This window comes from Chinchilla lanigera, unplaced genomic scaffold (genome assembly GCF_000276665.1).
Source record: "Chinchilla lanigera isolate Chin_1 unplaced genomic scaffold, ChiLan1.0 scaffold00111, whole genome shotgun sequence".
In the NCBI taxonomy this organism is placed as follows: domain Eukaryota; kingdom Metazoa; phylum Chordata; class Mammalia; order Rodentia; family Chinchillidae; genus Chinchilla; species Chinchilla lanigera.
Window position 1 is genome coordinate 3,281,036 of NW_004955512.1, and position 23,318 is coordinate 3,304,353.

The window sequence follows — 23,318 nt, forward strand, 5'->3', positions numbered from 1 at the left end:
CTCCATCACTTAGCTTCCTTCAAAAATTAATTTTAAAATATCACTCATTCATTCACTCTTTTACTGAAGGTCACCTACATGCTACATACATTGTTCCAGACATGGGAATAGCACAGTTAATACAACACGTGAGGCTCCAGTCCCCATGGAATTTATATCCTAAAAAAAGAAAGATGACAACCAAAAGAAGAAACCATATCATTGTGCATTCAGAGAGATATCAGTGAGGAAATTAACTTCATGAAGCCAGATAATAAGTGGGCAGGTGACACTAAGGATTTACCTCTGCAAAGGTTATTTATTTAGGAAGGTCCTCCAAAGGAGGTGGCAAATACTTTGAAACCAGAACGAGAAGATGGCCGTTATGCAAAAACCAAAGGAAACATGTTCCAGGTGGAAGGAAAGAGCTGAGTACATTTAAAAGTGATGAAGAGAAATAGAAATATGTGGCTGAGTATCACAAGCAGAAAGGAAATGTTCAAAGACTGACTTGGGCAAATAAGAAGCCAGATCTTCATGCCCCTTGAACACCATTAACAAAAAGCCAGATGCTATTCCAAGTTCAATGGACTATCACTGAAAGACTTGATCTTTTTATATCTTTGCCATGGTAGAAGAACAAGGACGGGCATGGAGGGAATGGCTATCTGTGGTCTAGGTCAAGGATGTTGCTGAGGTTGACCAGGTTAGTGCTGGTGCAGGAAAGAAAAGTTCACAGACTCATGGTCTCGAGACACATTTTAGTGGTGGAAAAAACAGGATCTGTGAATGGTTCAAGGAGGGAGAAACTCAAGAATAGTTGTTCCATTTTTGTCTTAAGTAACTAGGTTAACCGTGGTGTCGATTACTAAAATAGAAAAGGTTTGGGTGCTATGGAGATGGACATGAGTTGAAAGTTTTGTGTATGTCATCTTATGTTTTAGATGTTGAAGATGCAGGTAGGTGAGAGGAAGACCTACGATCTGAAAGGACAGCAGCATGGAAGGGCTTTCTGAGACAGTGGGAGTGAATGACATTGCCTAGAGAGAGTAAATGGCTGGCTGAGTCCTGGGCTCTCCAAACTTCACATATGATGTAGAGGAAGTGCCATCAGCAAAGACATCCATCAGCAAATCCCATCCATCCACCACCATGGCTCTCAAACTTTTCCCTCCTAATAAATGGCACCATGGCTCACTTAGTTCAAGCCAAAAATTGAGTCTAGTGTCTCCCTCTCCTTCAGTCCTCCTCTTCAAACCATGTAGAGATCCTGCTGGGATGAGATGAGAAGCAGAAAGAAAACTCAGGCAGTGTGGTCACAAGAAACTGAGCCAACTTTTTCAAGAGCAAGCAAATGATGCCAAGTGAAATGTGAGTCAGACAAGAACAGAAATATATCCATTAACTGCAAAATAGCAAAGTATTATATAAATAGATTTTTCAAAAAATTGTACAGTTTGGAAAGGTTAAGAGTTATTTTTATGTGTTTGTTTATCCTTCCAAATTTGTCCTGCATATAACTACAGGTGCACGCAGATAGGTCCTTTCTATTTAAGTGTAAAACATGAATGGTGTCTTAGTTACTTTTCCCATTGCTGGGAGAAAATGCCTGACACCCACAAGTTAAAAGTGGAAAGCCTTATTTCAGCAGTTTGTAGAGGTTTCAACCCATAGTGAGCTGGTTCCCAGGCAACATGGGATAGCAGAGAAGAAATAGTCCATGGTGTGGTGGGTAGAAGCAGGAAGTATGAAGCAGCAACATCCAGTCTACCTTCTTTCTGTCTCTTTATATTACATCCAGGCTGCAAGCCTATTGATTGGTGCCACTCATACCCAGGGTGGGGCTTCCAGTAGCTACACCTTTAATCCCAGTATCACATTCTTAATCCACATTCACAGACCCTAATTCAGCCACCTTTGAAACTTCCCACATATGACCACATGAGGCTCTTGGGGAACATCCAGATACAATCTATAAGTGGAAACATACATGCTCTCGGTATTTTTTCAACTTAACATATTATTTTGGATATCTCTTTTTGTTCACTTGTATGACTTTATATCATTATTTTAATGGGAATTCTCTGTCTTTTGATAAGGATTTAACCTACATTTTCAATCTTACATGCACAATTTATCTGTTCTGTCCCATCCCATCCCGTCCCATCCCATCCCATCCCATCCTATCCTATTCTATCATATACTTCTCTAAGTATGTGCCTGAGTAAAGCTGTCTTCAAACAGGAGTGATTTGAGAGAGGAGCTAAAAGCTCACCCTGCAAAGAAAAGTGTGGAGACAAAAACTCTGAAGTTTCTTTCTGCTTCATCAGATTGTCTCCATTTGTATTGTAAGAATCAGTTGACACTTGGGAGACCTGTGCTCAAAAACAAAATTCATAAGCACTTCTTAACTAATTAGGTCTTTTCAGTGATGATGTTTTAATTGGATTGCTTATTTACTTTGCATCCATTAGTATAAATAACGTGACATAGCATGATCTCTCTTTAGAGTTGATAATTAAAATGGCTTTGGGCTTTGTTGTTGTTGCTGCTGAGTTTATTGTGTGTTGGCTATTTCCATTTATTCCCTAGATTTGCTTACTTATTTTATCCTAACTTGCCTAAAAATTCAACAGAACAGGTAGGTTCAATATTCTTTTCTCAATACCTATCTAAAAACTTAGAAATTTATTGTTACTCTACAGTTTCTAAATTCAACATGTGTGTTTTTACAATCTGACACTTTAGAAATACCACACCTAAGAAATAACAAGGATTTTATAATTAGTACCTTTGCTTCAATTAGCTGATGTGATTATACAAAATAATTGATCTCCTCTCATTATGCCCCTTATCCTGTGCTCATGACAGTCACTTTTACTTCCTGTTTGTTTTTTCTTTTGAGTTATTCTTTTGCTCTTTCCCCAAGAAGTAAGAGGTGTCACTGGACAACTGGGTAAAGCTCAAGAGAAACAGGAACGAGCCTTCCACCTTTTGTCTCCACCTCTTCAGCTGTGAAATTGCTGAGTTAGATGAATGCCTAAAAGATGCTTGTATTTCAATTTAGAGACGAAGAGGCAGAGACAAATCATGTTTGAGCCCCATGGTGGAGCCTAATTCACAGAATTAGAACCACATGTCTGGGTAAGGGTCAGACCAAAGCAATGTCACCAAAGTACTAAGATCCATCTTTCATGCCTTCCTTCTGTTCTCCCCACACAGCCAATCTGAAGGGTCACAAGCTGGGATGCCCCCAGTGTGTTTTCTTTGGCCCACACAAATACTTTAAAACTTTTGAATTGGTTGCCAACATTTAATACTGGGAAATGTTATGTAGAAATCAAGATTCACAGTCTCTTTTGAATTGGTTTCGTCTGAACTAGCCGGCCCGCTCACCAGCCCAAAGACGCTTGGCTATAGCTGGGTGGCAGCTGCTCCTTTACTAGGAGCAAGGGGACTGCTGCACTTTGCTGTGAGCACAGTGATTTCCTATCTAGCCCATCTCACTCCTTTTTGTTACCTGCACTGCCATTGTAGGCATGCGAGTTTATGACCTTTCCCATGAAATACTGCCAAGCACTCTCTAATAAAGATATTGAAGCCTTGCCAAAGTAGCTGAGAAATCTTTTTTTTTTTTTTCTTTTTTAATTCACTCCTATCTATCAGAGATTTGGGCTATAATTTAAACTTGCCATCAGCTACTCTAGAGTCATACAATCTGAATCTCTGGTTTCTGACTGTCCAGACATCGAGGGAACCTGAAAGTAAGACAGAAAGGAAAGGAGATGGAGAACACAGTGAACTCTCATCCACAGAGCTCCTCACATCTCTACTACAATCCAAGCCAACTTGTCAGCATAAATGTATCACAGCTTGTAAACCTACGGCGGGAAATGCTCCCCCCATGACAATGTACATTCTAGTGGAGTTTTCAGACTCAGAAATGGCATCAAAAGCTAAAAACAGGTATTCGCAAGAATGGTAGCATTTCATAGTTGGCGACAGAATGGTAAAAAAGAAAGCCCGGAATAAAATAGGTCTCCAACATTCTTCCTCATTATCATGTCGGTATCCTCTTTTCCCACCCCAGGATCCAAGCCCGCTCTTCTTCCAAAGCACTCTCAAGATCCGTGGTAACCAGTTTCATTCACTGGTGTGACAATGAGAGGCAAATCTAAAATTATCCCGGTTATGACCTATCCTAAACAACAACACTGGCCCCGTCCAGGCCAACACAGTCATTCTCCCAAGGCAGAAACACAAGGCCAAACCCACGGACCTTAACACATCCTGGATCATCCCACACAGCTGGATGAACACAAATCCAGGAATGTTATATTACACTTATAAAACTGCACTTTCACAAGACAAAGGCAAGCCAGTAAGTCATGATCACATGTAACGCTGAGAGCAGAACATTTAACCAGCCAAAGAAAACACACAGGAGCACCAGCTGGAAAGAGGGCAGCCTGGGCGGGAGGAAATGCAGTGGTAGGCTGTGCAGGAAGCCCTTGAACTGGGGGGACACAGATACTCAAGTTGCACCAGACCAAATGCAGTATTATTTGTGACATGGCAAGGCTGTGATCTGTGCATGTGAGCCTCTGAGTGTTTACTTCTAACTAAATAAGGTTTCTTTACCTCCCAAATTCCCCTAGTAAATCAAATGTATGTGAACAGCTTATTTACATACACTTTATCTACTCTACTAGGGATTTTTCATCTCCAAGGTAAAAAGAATGTACTGGTTGCCTGTGTGGATGAATTAAAAACCCACTACCAGTAAAAACGAACTCTGAAATAATACAGTGAATCCACGGGGAAATAGGACTTGACTAATAAAAATTGGATTTGTACAACTTTCCCATGATGTGCAGACAGGGACTTGTGTACACAAGTGATTCTCTCATACTTTTTTTACTCTTGAGGCAATAAGAGGAACTCTGAGCATCTGAGAGTCAAATCCTGGCCAAAATGAGCACCAAATTGGGTAGTGAGACACATGTGCTCACCTCTCTCCTTTACAAGTCGGATTCATCTGATCTTGTAACTACCTCTTTTCCTATACCTGTAGTCACGTGTGAACTCTCAGTTGTCTTCAGAGGGAATGGCTCATGCAGAAATGAAAACAAGGGAAGTATATCTATGAGCTAAAGCCTTGAACTTAATTCTGCGCCACATTTACCAAAGGACAATTGTTTCTCCAGGAGAATTAGCAATGCGCTTCAAATATTTAAAGAATACTTGTGTAAAGTTGATTTACCACTGTATATAATTCTGGAAGACAAAAACAGGCCCCAATGGAAAGAAGTTATAGACAAACAGAAAACTAACAAGTTGAATCTCTTCTCAAATATGTTTGCCCTGTCTAGTAGTGAGCTCCCTGTGATTGGACATGTTCAAACAAATCTGAAAAAAAATGTCTTAGGAGGATGAACAAGACTGCCAATGCTGGTTAGGGAAGAGGTAAGACGAAATCAACTTTAATCCTAAGGAGTCTATGACTCTGTGATAAATAGTAGTACATAACTAGTTTTTCCATAAGTGAGATACACAGCTGGATTCATCCCTGTGACAAAGCAGTCTGGCCAAGAAAGAAAGAAGATAGAAGATGCGCCCAGGCCTGGATCAGAACACAGGGTGAGTCTGTCCTAGATTTAGAGAAATGTCTAGGACCAAAATGTCTGAAGCTTTCAGAATATGAACTTTATGACTTCTGAAAATTTGCTTTGGTCTCTTAAAAGTGAGTCAAAAAGAAAGATATGGACTGTTATGGTTTGTGTCCACATGTCCCCCCGCAAATCCTCACGCAGTCGTGGGGAAGGCTTATAGATTTTTGATTTATCCATGGTCTAATGCTGGGATTATGGGTGTGAGAGCTACACTGCCCTGGGGTAGACAGTCTGCATATATAAGGGAAAGAGGCTTGCTCTTCCCGCTGCTCCTCCATTTTGTTCTTGTTGTTTTTGCTGTGTTCTGCTGCCATGAAGGCTTGCCCTCTGCCATGTGCCACTCTGCCTTGGAACCAGCCAAGTATGGACTGAAACCTCCACAAACTGTAAGCTAAATAAACCTTTCCTTCCTTCATTTTGGGCGTCAGGTATTTTGTCCCACCAACAAGAGAAAAGTAACCAAGACACGGACAGGAAGGATAGAAAATTTATTGACTCAGCTACTGTAAAATGTAGCAACACATTTTGCAAAACTGTGTTACTGCTGTACCAGTGTCACCATCTCAGAAGTCTGTGAATCTCTATCATTTCAAACGTTAATCGCAACATAATGTTAGCATATGAACATCAAGGCTATTCTGGTGCTCTTTGCTCATGTGCCCAGCTAACCCAGCACTTAGCATTAAGAGGGTTGTTCCGGCCACGTGGATGTTGCTACTCCTGCATTTCCTTCTTTGGAACCCTCTGTGTAAATTGAAAAGCAAGAAAAAAAAAAGCAGCCATGCAATTCACTAGAGTACATAAATGCCAGGAGCTGTTTAGTGAGTGTATTCCCTGCAATTCGCCCAGTTGCTTTCTTTTTTTGAGAAGGTAGTGATCAAAAATAACTTCAAGTTCACATCGCCAGTGTTTTTCACAAAGCCATTTCACACAGTCCCAACCCGCAAAAGTGCCTCTACTCTGGCACATACACCACCCACCACACACCCAAGATTAAAGAAAAGAGACATGCCCAAGAATGCAAACCACACCAGCACTTGTTCATAGTCTCACTGAGGTTAACTCAGAGTGAAACGTGGAATCAGCGTTGGAAATTTGCATAGTGCTATGGTTTGCATGCACTTTGTCCCCAAGAGTTCATGTGTTCCAGGGTGGCACTACTAAAAGGTAATAGAATCCTTAAGGGTGGGGCCCAGTAGGAGGTCATGAGGCCACTGGGGTGCTGTCCTCAGAAGAGTAAGGAGTTACCATAAGATCCTGGTCAGTTCCCACTAGAGAGGGTTTTCATAAAAAAAAAAAAAAAGTAGGACTGCCTGGTTTCTGACTCCTGTCTTACCACGTGCTATCTTCTTCTCACACATAGGCCCACCGTGATGCCATCTGCCATGAGGTGACACGGCCGGGGAGGCCCATGCTCTGCTCTCTGCACATTCAGCCTTCGGGTATCTCATTTCAGTAACCAAACATGGAGTTATACGCTGAGTTTCTAAGTAAATCCCACAAAATGCTACTAAATCAGTCGGTTATTAAGAAGAGGAAAATAACAGTTTTAAAGAAGGGAAAGCGGCAGCCACCATGCTGACATGTGACCAAAGTTAACACCTTCTGTAATGAGAGAAGCCGATGCCCTGTGCCATCAATAGGGCGCCAAGAGGAGGACCTCCCTTCTCCAGTGTTCTGGCCGAAAACGTTCTCACTGAACGTGGATCCAAGCAGGAGAAAACGGATAAATCCTGCTGAAACATAGCCTACAAAGTGACTAGCCTCAAACTTTTTGAGATATTTCTAACTCCTTAAAGAAAAAGCAGAAAAAGAGAAAGCTGAAAGAAGAATGATAGTAAACAGTAATGATAACGACATGGGATCCCAGCCCACAAAGGACACGACTGAAAAATGTGAAAAGCCTGTAGATCAGTGAAAATACTGAATCAGTGTTAGTATCCAGAGTTTTACTACTGCAGTTCTGCTTGTGGAGCAGAATGGCTCTGTCTTTAATAAACGTGCAGCGAAGCATTTACAGTTAAAAAAGCACTGTGCCTATAATTTAACCCCAAATGTTGAGAAAACACACACACGTATGTGGGTGTGAGTGTGAGCACGTGTCTGTGTGTGTGCTCACGTGTGTAGACAGGTACAGAGAGAAAGAATGATCAAGTAAATGTGGCAAAATATACAACATTAATGTTTGAGGAATCTGGGAAAAGTATTTAGGAACTCTTTACCACATTTTTGCAACTTCTCTATAAATAAGGGTTTTTTTAAAATTATTTTTAAAAAGCAAAACTAAGCTAGGTAAGTCTAAGCTTGGTAAGAAAACTGGAGAAGGAAAAACTCAGGACATCCTGTCTTCTCTGCCCTACTCTTCCCGAGTGCTGAGGAGTATCCTGATGTCTTGAGTTTCCCTGAAAGCTGCCGTGGGAAACCCCAACGATGACCCCTTGGAGAATCACGACGCCCATGAGTCTCCAGAGCTTAGCATAAGGCCTGGCAGACGCTCAGGGCTCAAGAAATGGCCAATGAATCGATGGACTACAAGAAGTATCTGAAAGAAACTGGACAAAGCCCATTTGTGGCGTCCATCTGCAAGGCTGATAGGCTGTGGCCCTCCTCTGCATATGGCTGGGTGAAACGGTGGGCAGCAGGCACCAGGAAGGTGGGGACAATACAGCCCAACACAGGTAAGTTTGTCACTCAGGAGGAAGGGGAATGGAGCATGTACCCCTGTACTGGCCTAAAATGGATCTGTGCCTCTGGACTAAGGGAAGAAGGGTGTACGTTGCAGGTACTATGTGTTCCGGGGTCCAAGGTCAAGGTCCCCGTTGGCCCATGCACAAGCGATTTCATGCACTGAGATAAGAAGAAATGAAAAGCAAGGTTCCCAAGGCAACAGTAAGAATTGAAATAGGTCCATATTCAGTCAATCCTTCATCAGGATAATGTCTTGTTACGTTCTGTACTTTTACTTCCCAAGCAACAAGTAACTTGTTTTTCAAATTCACATTGACTGTGCACATGAGGCTGGAAGTTGAAATCTTTTCAATTACCAAAGTTCAAGACAGTTGTTTAACAGATGAGAAATGTGGCTTTGCTTTGAAACTGTAACTAATTCAAGATTGTCCAACCACATAACTTTTCCAGAAAAATTAAATTCTGAATCCGGGTGAAGGGGAAAAAATGAATACAATCTACAGGCCATTGAAGTGGAAGTATTAGGAGATGTTCTCTAACACCCATAGAAAATGAGGACCTAAAAGAAATGTGCTTTTTCTAATTACCAAGACACAATTTCACAACACCAACCCTGTGTCACAACATTCCACCGAAAAATTAAAGTAAACCAAGGCACAGGGGGCAGGCCTTCAAACTGCAGATTTGCATAGCAATTCAAATAGGAATCTAAGCAGTACGATTTTTGAGAAATTTCTAGCTGAGGTTGCTGTGCTGGTAAGGACTTGCTTTCCTATTGATTTGAAAACAAGCTCTTCTGGCAAACTCAAATCATAATGAGGGAGGGGTAGAATACCCTAACTGATAAGAAATATACCGTGAGCACGCAGAGGAATGGGGCAAGTTGGCCCAGCAGCCTCTTTTCGTCTTGCCACATCTGAAAAACCAATTAGATCTCCATCACAGGTCAGGTCCTTGCTCCAAGTCAGTCCCATGTCCATATTGGGACAGATATTTAACTCAACTTCAAATTCTTACTGTCTGCTCTTAGTAGTTTGTCCCTGACTGCGCTCAGGTTCCCATCTCTCACATCACAGCTGTCCAATCTTGCTCAGATGGGAGGGTCTATATCTGTCATACTTCCTTCTGGGCTCTCCAAGGGCTACACTGTCAGTGTACAACCTAGAGGGCTTAATGTAAGAAAGGTACTGGAGGAGCCAGCCCCCAAGAGCAAGAGCTGCCTTCTACTGCTTCTGGGTTCCCCCTGTCCTAGACATGGTCTAGTCCTGGGCTATCCATCATTGCATTGCAGGGTCATGGGGATTTGTGGTCAGCCAAGGCCTGATGGAAGGCTTTAAAAGACATCTTTCTATGGAGCTCACAATCTGTGTGCAAACAGGTTCTTCCTTCTGTCATTCTCAGTCAGTCTTCCCAGTTCCCTATGCCCTGAAACGTCTCCCAAAGTTAGCTGCCCCTAGGGCTACCCCTGGGCCGTGGATACCACAGTGGCAGCCCAGAGGAAATTCAAGCCACTGCCTACTTTTGTCTGAGGAAGAGGCATATCCACTGGACCTAAGGATACGATGACAGTTCCAGACATCTGCATCATGTTGCTCATCAGCTCCTAGTGTGTCATCACCAATGAAAAATGCAGCTTTGTTTTCTTGCCTCCACCAACTGGTTCTTCTTACCTTTGGTTCCATGGAAATGAAACTGTGGGTTCCTCTGCTGGAGAGAACTGACCTTTTGATCGTCCTGCTGTGGTAGAAGTGGTAGTAGTCCTTCAGGGCCCCTATCTGCAAAGCCAGGGAGGGAGGGAAAGCACAAAAGGGAGACATTAATATCTGAAAATAGTCTGGTATTTTCCTGTTTTTCATTAAAACAGAACACAAAAGAGGTCCATAAATTATGCAGGTGCCTGCTGTGCTTAAATGTTACTTGAACCTTGGCGATCACTTTTCAAAAGAAGGACAGGTGATATGAACCCGCTGTCCTTGAGGCAGTGGCTGCGGAACTAAAGATTATAATGGGGCAGCTTAGCCTCTCCCTAGCTCCCTTTTAATGTTTAATTTATATGCAGCATTTTAAGTAATTCTATATCAATCTATATCCAAATGTGGGAAAGAGGAAAAATGAATCAAATTATTATCTGGTTGTAAAAACACACTGCACTTTGTTTGTTCTGAAAAATGCACAAGGAAGGACCTTGTTAGATTATTTATATAGCTAATTTGAAACACATCTTACGCAGTTGATCATTCACAAAGATAACACTACTTAGTTCCCAGATTTTAATAGATGGTGTAAGTGCACAGCCCTTCTTCACTTATCGCAAAACTAAAAGTGGAGCAGCAATTTCTAAAACAAAACACATTTATCTATCAGCCGAGTATCCTGTGTATAAATCGTTTGATCATTTTCCTTTATCCTTTTCTTTAACATTTGAGACTTCTCATTTATGTTCCCTTTTTTCTTCGTTAAAAACAGGTCTGTTTAGGATCATTTTGAAAATAAATCCCAGTCCACCTTGAAAAAAATAAATGAACAAAATCTCATAAAGAACCATATTCTCTTAGCTGATTATAAAACACGGATCAAAGAATGAAGAGTGAACCATACAATGCAGACAGGAGAGCTTGCTTCGGGCTCCGGCTAATGCTCACCAGAGCTAAATAGCATGTGTGTACTAGGTCTGTTTCCTTTTCTATAAAACTGGACACCGGGACAGTTAACTTCTTTCTTTTTTTTTTTTGTTTTTTTCCAGTACCGGGAATCGAACTCATGACCTCGTGCTTGCCAAGCAGGCGCTGTGCCACTGAGCTAAATCCCCAACCCCCGGGATAGTTAATTTCTAAGACCACTGCTGCACTCTTAGTCTATTCTTTGACACTGAGTCTTTACTTGCTTGGGCAACAATAAACGGCTGAGTCTCCAAAACACTCATAGCTCTGCCATAAGAGTAACCATCATGAGGATGTTTTCCAATTGGTACAATTCAAAAAGTTGGGCTTTCCAAGGCAAAAAAAATCACTGGACCAGGTTCATTTTTTCCAGATGGACGGTTTATTTCTAATTTCCTCCTTTTCATCACATTGTCAGCAATCATCTCATCCAGTGTCTGTGCCACTTGGGAGTCAGCGCTTCACTGGGACTTCAGGCCACGACTGAATGTTGCCTCATCATTAAAATTTCAGAGTCTGAAATTCCACATTTGATTTGAGTGAAAAATACCCTGCCCTACACAGAAATCCTGGACTCTGAAAACAGGTGGGGAATGAGGGTGGAAAATCTCATCTGAAACCTCTAAGCTCATGATCCTGGGTTCTGAGGCAGCAGCAGACAATGAGGAGGAGGACACAGTGCCAGGCTCAGCCCCTGGGAGCATCAAGGAGGGACTTACTGGCCAATTTAAGAATCAGCAGGACCAAGGGTAGACCTCGGGCATGGCTGCATGATCTTCTACAAGAAGAGTTTTTATATCATATACCTTTTGTCACGTGTTCCTTGGGTAAATACAACAGCTGTGAAAGGAACATAGACTCTCTGAGGAAGAACCCTGAAGAACATTTCCTGTCACCAAGTGAAAAATGCCAGTATGCTCAACGTCAGGACTGCCAAGCTCCAGCAGAACCTCTTTGATCTCAAGGAAATGAATTCAACGCAACTATTAAATTCAAACTGTGCATAAAATATATCCTGTGGGCCTATTCAGATCCTGTGTGGTCCTCTCATACAGACAGGAGCCTCAGTCTAATGCACTCAGTATATAAGGAGCTAGAAAAAGGAAGCTTTGTCCTGACTTCATTGATTTGGAACTTCTGGTAAATCACTGAGCCACTGCGGCTTGGTCTCCTCAATGGTCAGTGAGAAGGACACAGGAGATACTGTGGCCAGAGGCTGGGTGTCAGAGCAAAGGAGGACACTAGTGCGGCTTACTGCTGTTATGAGGCTTGAACGTAATCACATGTGATCGGTTTGGTCAAGTCATTGCCTGGATTACAGGAAGTGAGAAAAGGTTTAAGATTCCCCTCCTAAATTTAAATTTCATCCCAACTTCTCTCAGTTCTTATCTTTTTTTTTTTTTTTTGGTTTTTCTCCGGTACCGAGAACCGAACTCACAACCTTGCGCTTGCCAGGCAGGCGCTTTTGCCGCTGAGCTAAATCCCCAGCCCTCAGTTCTTATCTTTTACATCATCTTCCACCTCTACATCTTGCTCAAGATTTCTCGTGCTCTACACAGGGATAATTTCTTCCTTCTCCAACCTCACTGGTACAAATCAAAGGGTTGATGAAGCATGATAGTGCAGGATATGGGCAACAGAAGCAGTTGACACAAGACGGGTAGAAGGTGGGTGTGGTGGCACACACCGGTAAATAATTGTAGGCCTCTGCAAAGCTGAGGCAGGAAGATTGCAATTTTGAGCCCAACCTAAGCAGCTTAGAGACTGAGTGGGCTCTATTTCAAAAACAGCGGGTGGAGATGTGGTTCAGGGCAAAGACCCTGGGCTGGGTCCGAGTTCTGGAAAAAAAAAAAAAGGACTGGTAAAAAGCATAATAAGGGATAATATCAATAAAATTATCAACTGTATCAAACCTCTGGTTCAGGCTTCATCCTTCTAAATATGTATTCTGCAAAGAGTCCCTGTGCACAAGGGTGAATGTTATAGCAAGCTTGGTAAAAGCAAGACCGTGAGCTAGGAACTGCTATCAATAGGTAATTAATCCTATAAGGATGAAAATGGATTGTACTCCAAATGATATGAGTAAAAAAAAAGATGTGAAACACGTAACAGAGGGAAGAAAAGGAAGAATATACATTACATATGTGCTTGTAGTTATTAGGATACTAAAGAAACTGGAAAAGAAACATCTTTTCATTGTTTATATGCAGAGGCTAATTTTTGATTTAAAAAACTAATTAAAAATGAAAAAACATGGTGATAGACATGGGTCTAGTTTTAGTCTTTGGCATGTGGAAAGCCACTTTCCACACCATTTATCAAAGTGACTGTCTTTCTAAGAAGTTGTTCAAAAGGAAAAAGGAACTAGAATGGGGAAAAAGGAAAAGAAAGGTAGGGAACAGGAAAAAAAAAAAACAAAATACAAGACAGGTATACTAATAGTATCTTAATTCACTAAAAAGAAAGGTTTATGCTAATACCATTTAGAGAATTTTTTACGCCCATATCTTGTACTCTGAGTAACAACTTTAGAGATAATACTACTCAATGCACTAATTATTGTTATTCTATTATTTTGTTATGAAATATTATTTTATTTTTCCATAAAATAAAACAAATGAAAGAACACAAAGAAACAGCTGAGGCAGCACACAGATTCGAACACAGTCATATCCTTTCCCAGGACACAGATGCTCTCCAAAGCCCCTGTGGCTATTCCAGGGTCACATCCACTCGTCCTCCCAAATCTCTGTACCCTAAGCTCTAACTATCTCCATCTCTCACTGCTCCCCTATCAAGTTGTGTAGTGATGGCCATCGATTGGTTGGTGCCTCATTTATTCAGTGCCTACATGTGCCATGCATTCTGTTCTTCTTCCGCATGTTATCATGTTTAATTTGATCTCCAAGAAGATCAACATCAGGAGCTGTAACTTGATAGAGGATGTCACTGAGCCTCTGAGAGTACCAAAGTCTACACAGCTAGGATTGATTGCAGGGTGATAACGTGAATCCTTAGTAAATGTGCACATCTTGCAGGGGCATCTTCCTGTACTGCACAGCAAAAATCCTAAATCCATGCAGCCAGGATCTAGGCGCAACTCGGGTTGTACCAGTCAGATGCAGGGAAAATCTGAGGCATGCTCTTGAAGATGTTTATATGTTTAGAGGTAGTGGTGGCTAAGGCCTTAGCGTGTGTTTCCTCACTCCCTGGACATCCTTTTGCACATCCTGTTTTGTTGCTGGCTGGGAAGAGATGGTAGAAGAACTACTGAGGCAACAGTTCAGCCTCCTCCTTCTCAGCTTTCTGACTGAGGCAGAAGTAGCAATGCTTATGGAAGCACTGGGTGGTAGGGCTTCAAAGAGCATTTCAGAAAGCCTGGCCCACTATAGAAATGCACAACACTGAGAACCAAACAACACTGAGACTCCGTCTCACCCCAGAAAGAATGGTCATCATCGAGAAATCAAATAATAACAAACACCACTGGCCAAACTGTGGGGGCCAGGGTCAAGGAACCCTGCTACACTGTGGGTGGGAATATAAACTAATACAACTACTATGGAAGTCAGCATGAAGAGTCCTCAAAAAACTCAAACTAGAAATTCCATTCAGCCAGCTATTCCCCTTCTAGGTATTTTCTCCAAAAGAGTTAAAGTCATCATATTACAGAGACCCATGCACACCCACATTTATAGAAACACAGTTCACAATACCTAAATCTTGGAAGTAGCCCACATGTCCATCAACAGATGAATGGATAAAGAAAATGTAGTATTTATATACAATGGAGTACTACTCTGCCATAAACAAGAATACATTTGAGTCATTTGTAGGAAATTGGATGCACTTTGAGACCATAACGTTAAGTGAAATAAATCAGACACAGGCTTAAACATTGCAGGGATCCTCTTATACTAGAAACCCAGAGTACAAATAAAGAGCAAAATAAAAGATAATAGGAAATAGGGAGATCAATCTTTCTCAAAGGGGAAAGGGATCAAGAGATGGAGGGATGAGGAGGTATGGAAGAGGGAGGGAAGGAATAAGCAATGAAAAAAAGAAATTGGGTGTGTCATGTACATGAACCACCCCATACAAGGACTGTGAACATTATGCGTTGCCAATGTGTAAAGAAAAGTGAAAACAGAGAGAGCCGGAGGGAGACGGGTGAAGAGAGTTGAGCTGTGCTACGTATATGCACCAGCTCCCCACACGGAGTGTAATCATTACATACTGCAAACGTGTACTGATAAAAATTTCTAAAAATTTAAAGAGAAAAAGAAAGCCTGGCCCCCTTGATTGATTTGCTAAGCTATTTATTAGCCTGTATTAGGGCAGCCAGTGGGTTCCGGGCTCTGTAGGAGGCCCTGACTGCCTAACACTGGACAGGCTGGAACTTCTTAAGAAGGAGCTGTGCATTTCCACACTCTTGCACAACCCGGAGCCCTCCATTCTGTGTGTCCTGAGCCACAGGCTACCAGCTGACCCACTGTGTCCACTCGTACCTCACAGCCATTTTCACCACCATCTTCCCTCAAATCTCTTTGTCACATAGGAGCTGGAACATATGGATTATATGCCATAGCCCTGCCTAAAATCTCCTTGTGGAATTCAAAGAGGGTTAGTTAACTTATAATACCCTTTCATAATGTAGATTTTAAAAGCAAATCAGAATAATAATATTAAACATCTTACACTATGCCAAGAATGCTTCAACATGCTTTGCTGAATTCACTAAATAGAGAGCACTACCCTTCTCAGACCTTACAGGGTTCCTGGTCTGCCCCGCCCTCCAGCCACCACCACCCCACCCCCCCTGCTCAGACAGACCACACTGGCGGTCATCTCCGGACTCAGGCCATGCTGGCTTCCTTGGCTGCAATGTGCCTGCTGCTCTCTCCACCTGCCGCACCTTCCCTGACCTCTGCCCTCTCCTTCTAGATTCCTCTTCCTCGTCCTCCACGTCTCAGGGGGAAAGGAAGGCTTCCAAAGCTTCCCACACAAGGTCAGTTTCACCCGTGACACCACGTCCAGGAACCATCAGCACAGGTCGCCACACCTTGATGAGCGTAGTGCAATCCCATTCCACACCGGCGCCCCCACCTGGCTGTTTGCCCCGCTGAGGATGGGCCCTGTTTGTTTCATTCACCATTTGATTCCAGGTCCTAGGATGGGACTCAGCACACAATAAGATTTCAGAAAAGTTTGAATTAATTATCTAAAAAAAAAAAAAAATCCTTAAAATACTAAAATCATATACAACTGTACGTGTTTCAACAGGTCCAATAGGAGTATCACAGAACTGTCAGTGAAGGCTGATTTCAGCGGAAGTGGCTTGAAGGCTCTGGGTTGAGCGACTGCTACACTTATTTTGTTCGTAAAAAACAGCAAAGGAATAGAATGCATTAGTCCAATTATTTTTGCCTCACCAAACAAAATAACTGATTGCCTTCCAGGAAAAGAAATATATAGGGAGGATATTTAAGTCTCTCATCTATTAATATACATGTCCCTTACTGGAGAGAATTGTGTCCTTTTTATTCTTTCAGCAGAACTGAGCATGCTGAGGGTATTTAATAAACATTAAGAAGAAAAATATCATAACATGTTGGGAGTTATTAAAAAAGACAGTGTATGAAAACAGAGCAGTAATGTTATCTGTAAGCAGGCGTTCTATCTAGCTCTTCTGGGATAATGTAAAACAAAAATATGACTGTTTGTGTTATACAATAGCAACAAGGGCTAAAACAAGAAGCAATATATAACCAACATAGGGCAGTTATAAATAAATGAGGAACAATAGGCATATATAAAATATAAAATCAACAGCAAATAGATCAAAGCCCAACCTTTGCCTTAATGCTACATAAAGAAAATAGAGAATCATTTCCACCCCCAGCCCACTTAAGCTCCTCTTCTGAATAGGCATACACAGATGTTCTTTCTACCTACACAATTCTATAGACAATACTAAGCCAATGAATTTCGTCTTTCACCCCTAATCCCATGAAGTTTTGTGATTTTTTTTCATCCTTAGTGGTAACCCCTTATTCTCGTGCCCAGAATTTTCCTATCATTACCCTCTCTCAAACCAAAGCATATGCTTAGAAAAGTGTATGCCTGCTAACTATTTTATACTAAGGTGTAAATGACTGGTAGCCTCAATGTCTTAGTTTTTCCAGAGACAATTGCAATTGATCAGAAAATTGTAACTTAAGTGAAATAAATGGGTCCATAGTGCTTATAATTTTTAAAAACAATCACTAGAGGGTTTATTCTTCTCCCAGAAGCAGGAGGCAACCTGACCTAAAGGTCCCTAAATTTTCTTATGACAAGCAGAATACTGACTTTGGGCAGGGGGACTAGGACCCACCTTTCACATTGGCCTTGCTCGTGATGAAGAGTTGTGTGGCCATCCAGTGGCCACTCACCACGAATAACCACAGGTGAGCTTGCAGCCTGTGGCTAACCCCGCAGGAGGCTAATGTCCCCTGAGGACAGTTCGTATCTCCCTGATGCATAGTTCTGTAGTGTGGCTAGTTCTAGATGGTTTGCCCAGGCCCGAGGGTTTCCTGGAACACAGGACTTTCCAGTTCTGAAACTGAGATAGTCCCAGCAAACTAGCACAGCTGGTCACCCAATTACGAAGCACTGAGGTCATCAGCACTTGAGACAGCTGTCAGTCCTCTTGCATTACCTGACTGCCTTGCCTCCCCTCCTGCCTAATTTAGGTTTCTTTGAATTCTGTACTCAGTTTTGAAAAATTATATGTCTCCCTTCTACAAACAATAATTCTACTCCCAAAGTTGGCAAAAGTTTGAATGGACATTTCACAAAATATGCATGTGGCCAATAAACATATAAAAACATGCTCAGGTGCCAATTAAAATCATAACAGTGCACACACAGTTGGGCGGCCACGCTACAAGGACACCACCAGTTTTAATGGAATTATGGAGGAGAGTTCTTGCACACTGCTAGTAAGTGTGTAAGACAGCACAGCATAACTGGGAAACCATTTGACAATTTCTTATAAAACATACCCTCCTCATGACCTATGCACTTTCTTTCTAGGTATTTACTCAGAAGAAATAAAAATATAATTCTAAACAAAACTCATACACAATATTTACAGCACCTGTCTTAATAATAGGCCCAAACTGGAAAAAGTGCACATCTCCAGCAATAAGTAAATGGCTACATAAATTACGGTATGTCCACACTGTAGAATGCTAGCAAGCAGTAAAAAGTAATCAAAAGAAATGGGCTGAGACATGGTACAGTACCTGCCTAACATTGCCAAGGCCCTTGGTTCAATCACCAGTAAACAATAATAATGATCACAATGATAAAAACAAAGTACTGGCGTATGTAATGATAGGAAGGAATTTCAAAATACAATGCTGACACAAAAGAGAACATACTCTATGATTTTGTAGAATCAGATAAACCTAACCTTTAATCAGAAGTAGGTTGAATGTAGAAGGAGGACTGACTGATAGGTAACTAAAAAAACATGTTGGGAATGTTCTTCATCTTGATTATGATGATAGCTCCACTATGGAAAGTGCATAATGCGCTGGAACCAGCACCTCACATGCTCACACAAGCCAACTGGCGCAACCAGATCTTTCCCCAGGACTATGTTCAGTGACATCACGGTGATGACCGGACATCAAGAGTGAGGGAAGTATTCACATCACACAAAACTGGCAAAGGCTACAAAGTAGGACTACACTTTCTCCCTGAAGAGTCAGTTGTCATGTGTATCAAGATACCATATGTATATACCTTCACCCAACCTTATACAGAAACAGCTGTGATTGGGGTACAGAAATTATATTTCAATAGCTGCTGAGTTCCAAAAAGTTACAAATTCACTGCTTCTGCTTTCTGGCTGTCTCTGTGCAGTCTAGAGAATGTCCTGGAGGTGGACAAATGGAAGACAACAATAACCTGGAACTGGAATTCATGCTCCAACTCAGTCCCCCCCTTCCTCCTCAGGTGAGTGGGGGAAGACCCAAGTCACAACATACTATCGTCACTTGTGACCAATCTCTTCCCATGGCAAAATAAAAAGCCTCAAACTTCCACTTGTTAAATTGATTTCTAGTTTAGATAGTAACAGAGGCAGTGTCTGGATATACTGCTTTCCTTTCATTAAAGTCTTCAGTCTGATGTTTCCTTAGCACTTCCCCTAATGTGAGCATGTTACAGTCATTGTAATTATGTGCTTTCTGTTCCAGACTCCCTAACTCTCAAAGAAGGGGGCAATGATTTCTTTCCTCAGTCATCAAGAACATTTGCAAACTTGGGACCACTGCGCCCACCTTTTTCTGCCTGGAATGCTCCTCCAGAATTCACTATGATTCTCTTCCCTGCTGCTTTCAGGCTGTGGCTCAAATGCCTGACCACACAATTGAAAACTGCAGCCCACTGATCAGGCCTCCTGCACTAATTTTTTTATTACCACCTAACACATCATACATTCTACTTATCTCATTTCTTGTTCTTCTTCCCCCACTGCAGTGTTAGTTCCACCAAGGCAGGGGTTTTTGTCTTCTTCACCAGTGGATTAGCCTGAGCTTCTACTAATGGCACCAGGCACTCCCAGTGAGTGTGTCAAATAAATAAACGAATGAAGATCATGTGGCCTTCAAGAACTTAAAAGTAGCAGTGGTCACGTCTCTAAATCTCAGGCCAAGTTTCTTCTTCACCTTTTATAGCCCTGTATGTGTAGATCACTGACATCCAATACAAGGTCACTTCATAAATGATGAATGAACAAATGAAACATCACAGGTAAATATATTTTAAGCTAAGAATTTATCACGAACAACTACAGAACCACAAAGTTGGCCTTCATATTTCTTAGTCTTTTTTCATCCCTCTTGAAATCGCTGAACAAAAGTGATATTTATTACAAAGACATTGTACTAATTGAAATATTAAATCAGAAGACCATGAAATGCAGAGACTTGGTGAACTGCTAACATTTATCAAGTATAAACCAAGTGGCAGGCAGGACTTCACACAGCCTCAGGACAGCACGCAGCAGGGGTCACTGTCCCCACTTCACAAGAGAGAAAGCAGCTGGCAAAGTTTAAGAATTTGCCTAGGGCCACAGTTTACAGAGTGAAGCTAAGGCTGATGCTGGACGATTGAATTCCTGACTATATTCTCTTTACTACTCTAAAAGATGTTAAAAATAAAATATTTCTCATGATGAATTTAGAACTACAGCTTCCCTAAGATCTCAATTATGATACTAAAAGAAGAGCTATATATCAGGGATGTTTTCTGAGGCTATTTCCACCTACTTTCAGCAGATGCAGAAAGTGTTGCCCACTATTTCCAATAAGAACAAGAGAGAGAGACCAACACCTTGCAAAGAAGGAGAATTGCTCCTATTTTATGGACAAGGAAACTAAGCTTAAACCAAAGAAAGAGTAACATGTTGTTATCACTTAAGTCTAAAACACCCTCCAAACGTCTCACATGTCAGGGTTGGGGCTTTTGAAAGGTGATTGGATCACGGAGGCACTGCAGCCATCAGTGGTTTAATCCACTGGTGAGCGCACAGCTGAATGTGCTGTTAGGATTTGGGGCTCTGCTGGAGCAAGATGGTTACGGTGGGTATGACCCGGAAGAGTGTATTCTTATCCCTAGCTCCTTCCTTCTGTCTCTGCTGGGTATGACCTGGCAGGGTCATATCCCTAGCTCCTTCCTTCTCTCTCTGCTTTCTGGCTGACATCGGCTGAACAGCTTTTCCTCCACTTGGCCTTTCTACCATGTCATTTCTGCTTGGACCCAATCACCAAGGCTAGACCCCTCTGAACGTATAACCCAAATAAACTTCTCCCCGTTTGAGTTGTAGGTGTCAGGTATGCTCTCCAAGTAAGGGGAAGGCTGACTAACAAGCATGCGCAAGAGTGGAAGTGGCCAAGCCAGGATTTGAAACCAGGTCAGTCCAACTCCAAAACTCTAAGCACTTTCTAGTCACAGCACTTTGATTCTATTTGAAATTTATTCAAGGAGTTTTTGTACAACTACAAGTGTTTCTTTCGGCAAACTCATTCCATCTCACCTCTTTACCCTCAACAATATGAAGACTCATTATTTTAGCATAAAACCCCCTAATCAGTGTAGCGTATAGGGGAACCTGATTCCTTGTAGTTCATCTTAACAGACAATGGAAAACCTCTTGGCTACTAGTCCTGAACAAGTGAGAAACAAAGATTTTACCAAGGAAATCTAAGACACTGCAAATAGAGTAAGCACCAAAGATTCCCAAGTGGACGTGGAAAACCTACAGTTTGCTCCACTCTTCACCATGTATCAGCTGGACATGGTGGGGCGTCACTATAATCTAGCACTTTGGGAGACTGAGGCAGGAGGATTCCAACTTCCTGTCCAGCCTGGGCAACTTAGTGACTTAGAGAGTCCCTGTCTCAAAATTAACCAAAAAAAAAAGAACATGACATTTGCCTCAAAACAAATCATAGACTCTCTCAGAGTTGGAAAAGATCTTACTTAACAGGATTTTTGTCTGCTTCCCTCCACAGGATGCAAGAATCCATTCTGTGTACCAACGCAGAGTGTTTTGTTTTCTAGGTATCCCATCTGTTAAGAAAATTAACAAATATCCCAATAATTCACTCGAATCCACTCACTACTCTGGTTTATGCCTGTCACCACTCAATAGCATGTCCGCACAGGTCTCCTCTGTTCCTGGCTGAAATCCAACTTTCTCCATGTTCCTCATGAAATAACCCTTTCCAGGCAGCATCCCCTGGACAAGCCCACATCTGTAACTTCTTGCCAACAAATATGGAGCCTAGAACATCACACATCTCATCCCTGCATGCTGGAGTCAGGATGGACTCCATGATGCCATGACTTACCTTGGAAAGGTACTTCTGATAAAAGGGCTTAAAGTTGAAATGTTTTTAGCAGAATAAACTAAATAATCCTTAGAAATCCTTTGCCTATTTGGTTCTCTTCTAGTTTGTATTGTAATTTCCTAAATGTAGATGAGAAAATGTATAATCTTGCTGAATACTGAATTTCATTTTCTATATTCTATTCTATGCTTTTCTAGCCTGTCTACACATTCATTTATTAACTGGGTGTGTACTACCTGCCAAACACTGATACAAAGACATTACAGATTGAATGACTAAAACCCCGTCTCTGCTAGTGTGGAGGTAACATTCTGACTTAGTTTGGTCAACCCCACGTTTAAAATTTGTGTATTCTCTCCCAGATCAGAATATTTCCCTCAAGAGTTCTCAAATAAATTTTCATATTTGTACACTACAGAGACAGTTTAGCATCAGCATTCAACTTACACTATGTTTGTAACAGGTATTTAAGAATGACTTGGAAATGACATTAGGCTTTTATTTTCTTCAAATCCATTTTTGTTTAAAATGAGTAACTGTGTTCTTCATAATCTTCTGCTATATTCTTTAGGTAAGAACATTTATTATTGCTATTTATTGCGAGGTATTCTTTTAAAAAGTTTTTAAAAATCCATCTATAATTGATTTCTGGAGAAACAAAAATAAGCTATTGTTCAGTACTTCAGGTATTCCACCCGCTTGTTAATTCAAATCACCCACGCATGTGCATGCACACGCACACGTGCATACGCACACACACACACATACACGAGAGAGATCAAGAAATACTGAGAGAGAGTACACATAGACTATTTTGGGGTCTGTACTCTTTTCCTTAATGATCATCTGAGCAAACAGCAGCATTTCCATATCTATGGAAACAAACAGAAAACAGGACATATTTTGATAGGTGGATATATTGCCAGAATTAGCCCCTGGAGCAGGGACCTCTTTAGGCCCAATAATTCTCAATCCTGGCTTTACATCAGAGCCACATGGGCTCTCCCTTCCCCCAGTCCCATTTGGGGATTGAACCCAGGGCCTTCTCACTACACTGGGCCTTCTCACTACACACCCTTTTTCTTATTTTTTATTTTGAGACAGGGTCTTGCTAAGTCACTAGGTTGGCCAGGCCATGCTCAAACTTTCTGTCCTCCTGCCTCAGCCTCCCAGACTGCTGAGATAACAGGCAGGTACCAACATGCTCAGCTCTTTCAAAAAACACTAATGGCAGAGTTTCCCTCCACACCCAGATTAACCTAAGTGTCTGAGTGAAGGCCAAGACACTGGTGTTTTCTTTTAAAAAGATTTCTAAGTGGTTCTAAATCACAGCCAAGGTGGAAAACGACTGTTCTAATAAATCTACCTCATGCTGCCGAAATGGAACAATTTACCCCAAATCCTGTGGCTCC

The 23,318-nt window shown here is 41.7% G+C and overlaps 1 protein-coding gene across 2 annotated transcripts in view; it reads right to left on the reverse strand.

The window, feature by feature from the left end:
- The window catches only part of Pcsk5 (proprotein convertase subtilisin/kexin type 5), a gene marked incomplete at its 5' end in the record, with an annotated part of 418,607 nt that overhangs the window by 366,202 nt on the left and 29,087 nt on the right, over nucleotides 1–23,318 (reverse strand). For both annotated transcript variants that reach the window (XM_005408309.2, XM_005408310.2), the window contains 1 exon segment: nucleotides 10,010–10,114. In XM_005408309.2, the coding sequence (XP_005408366.1) occupies nucleotides 10,010–10,114 (105 nt within the window).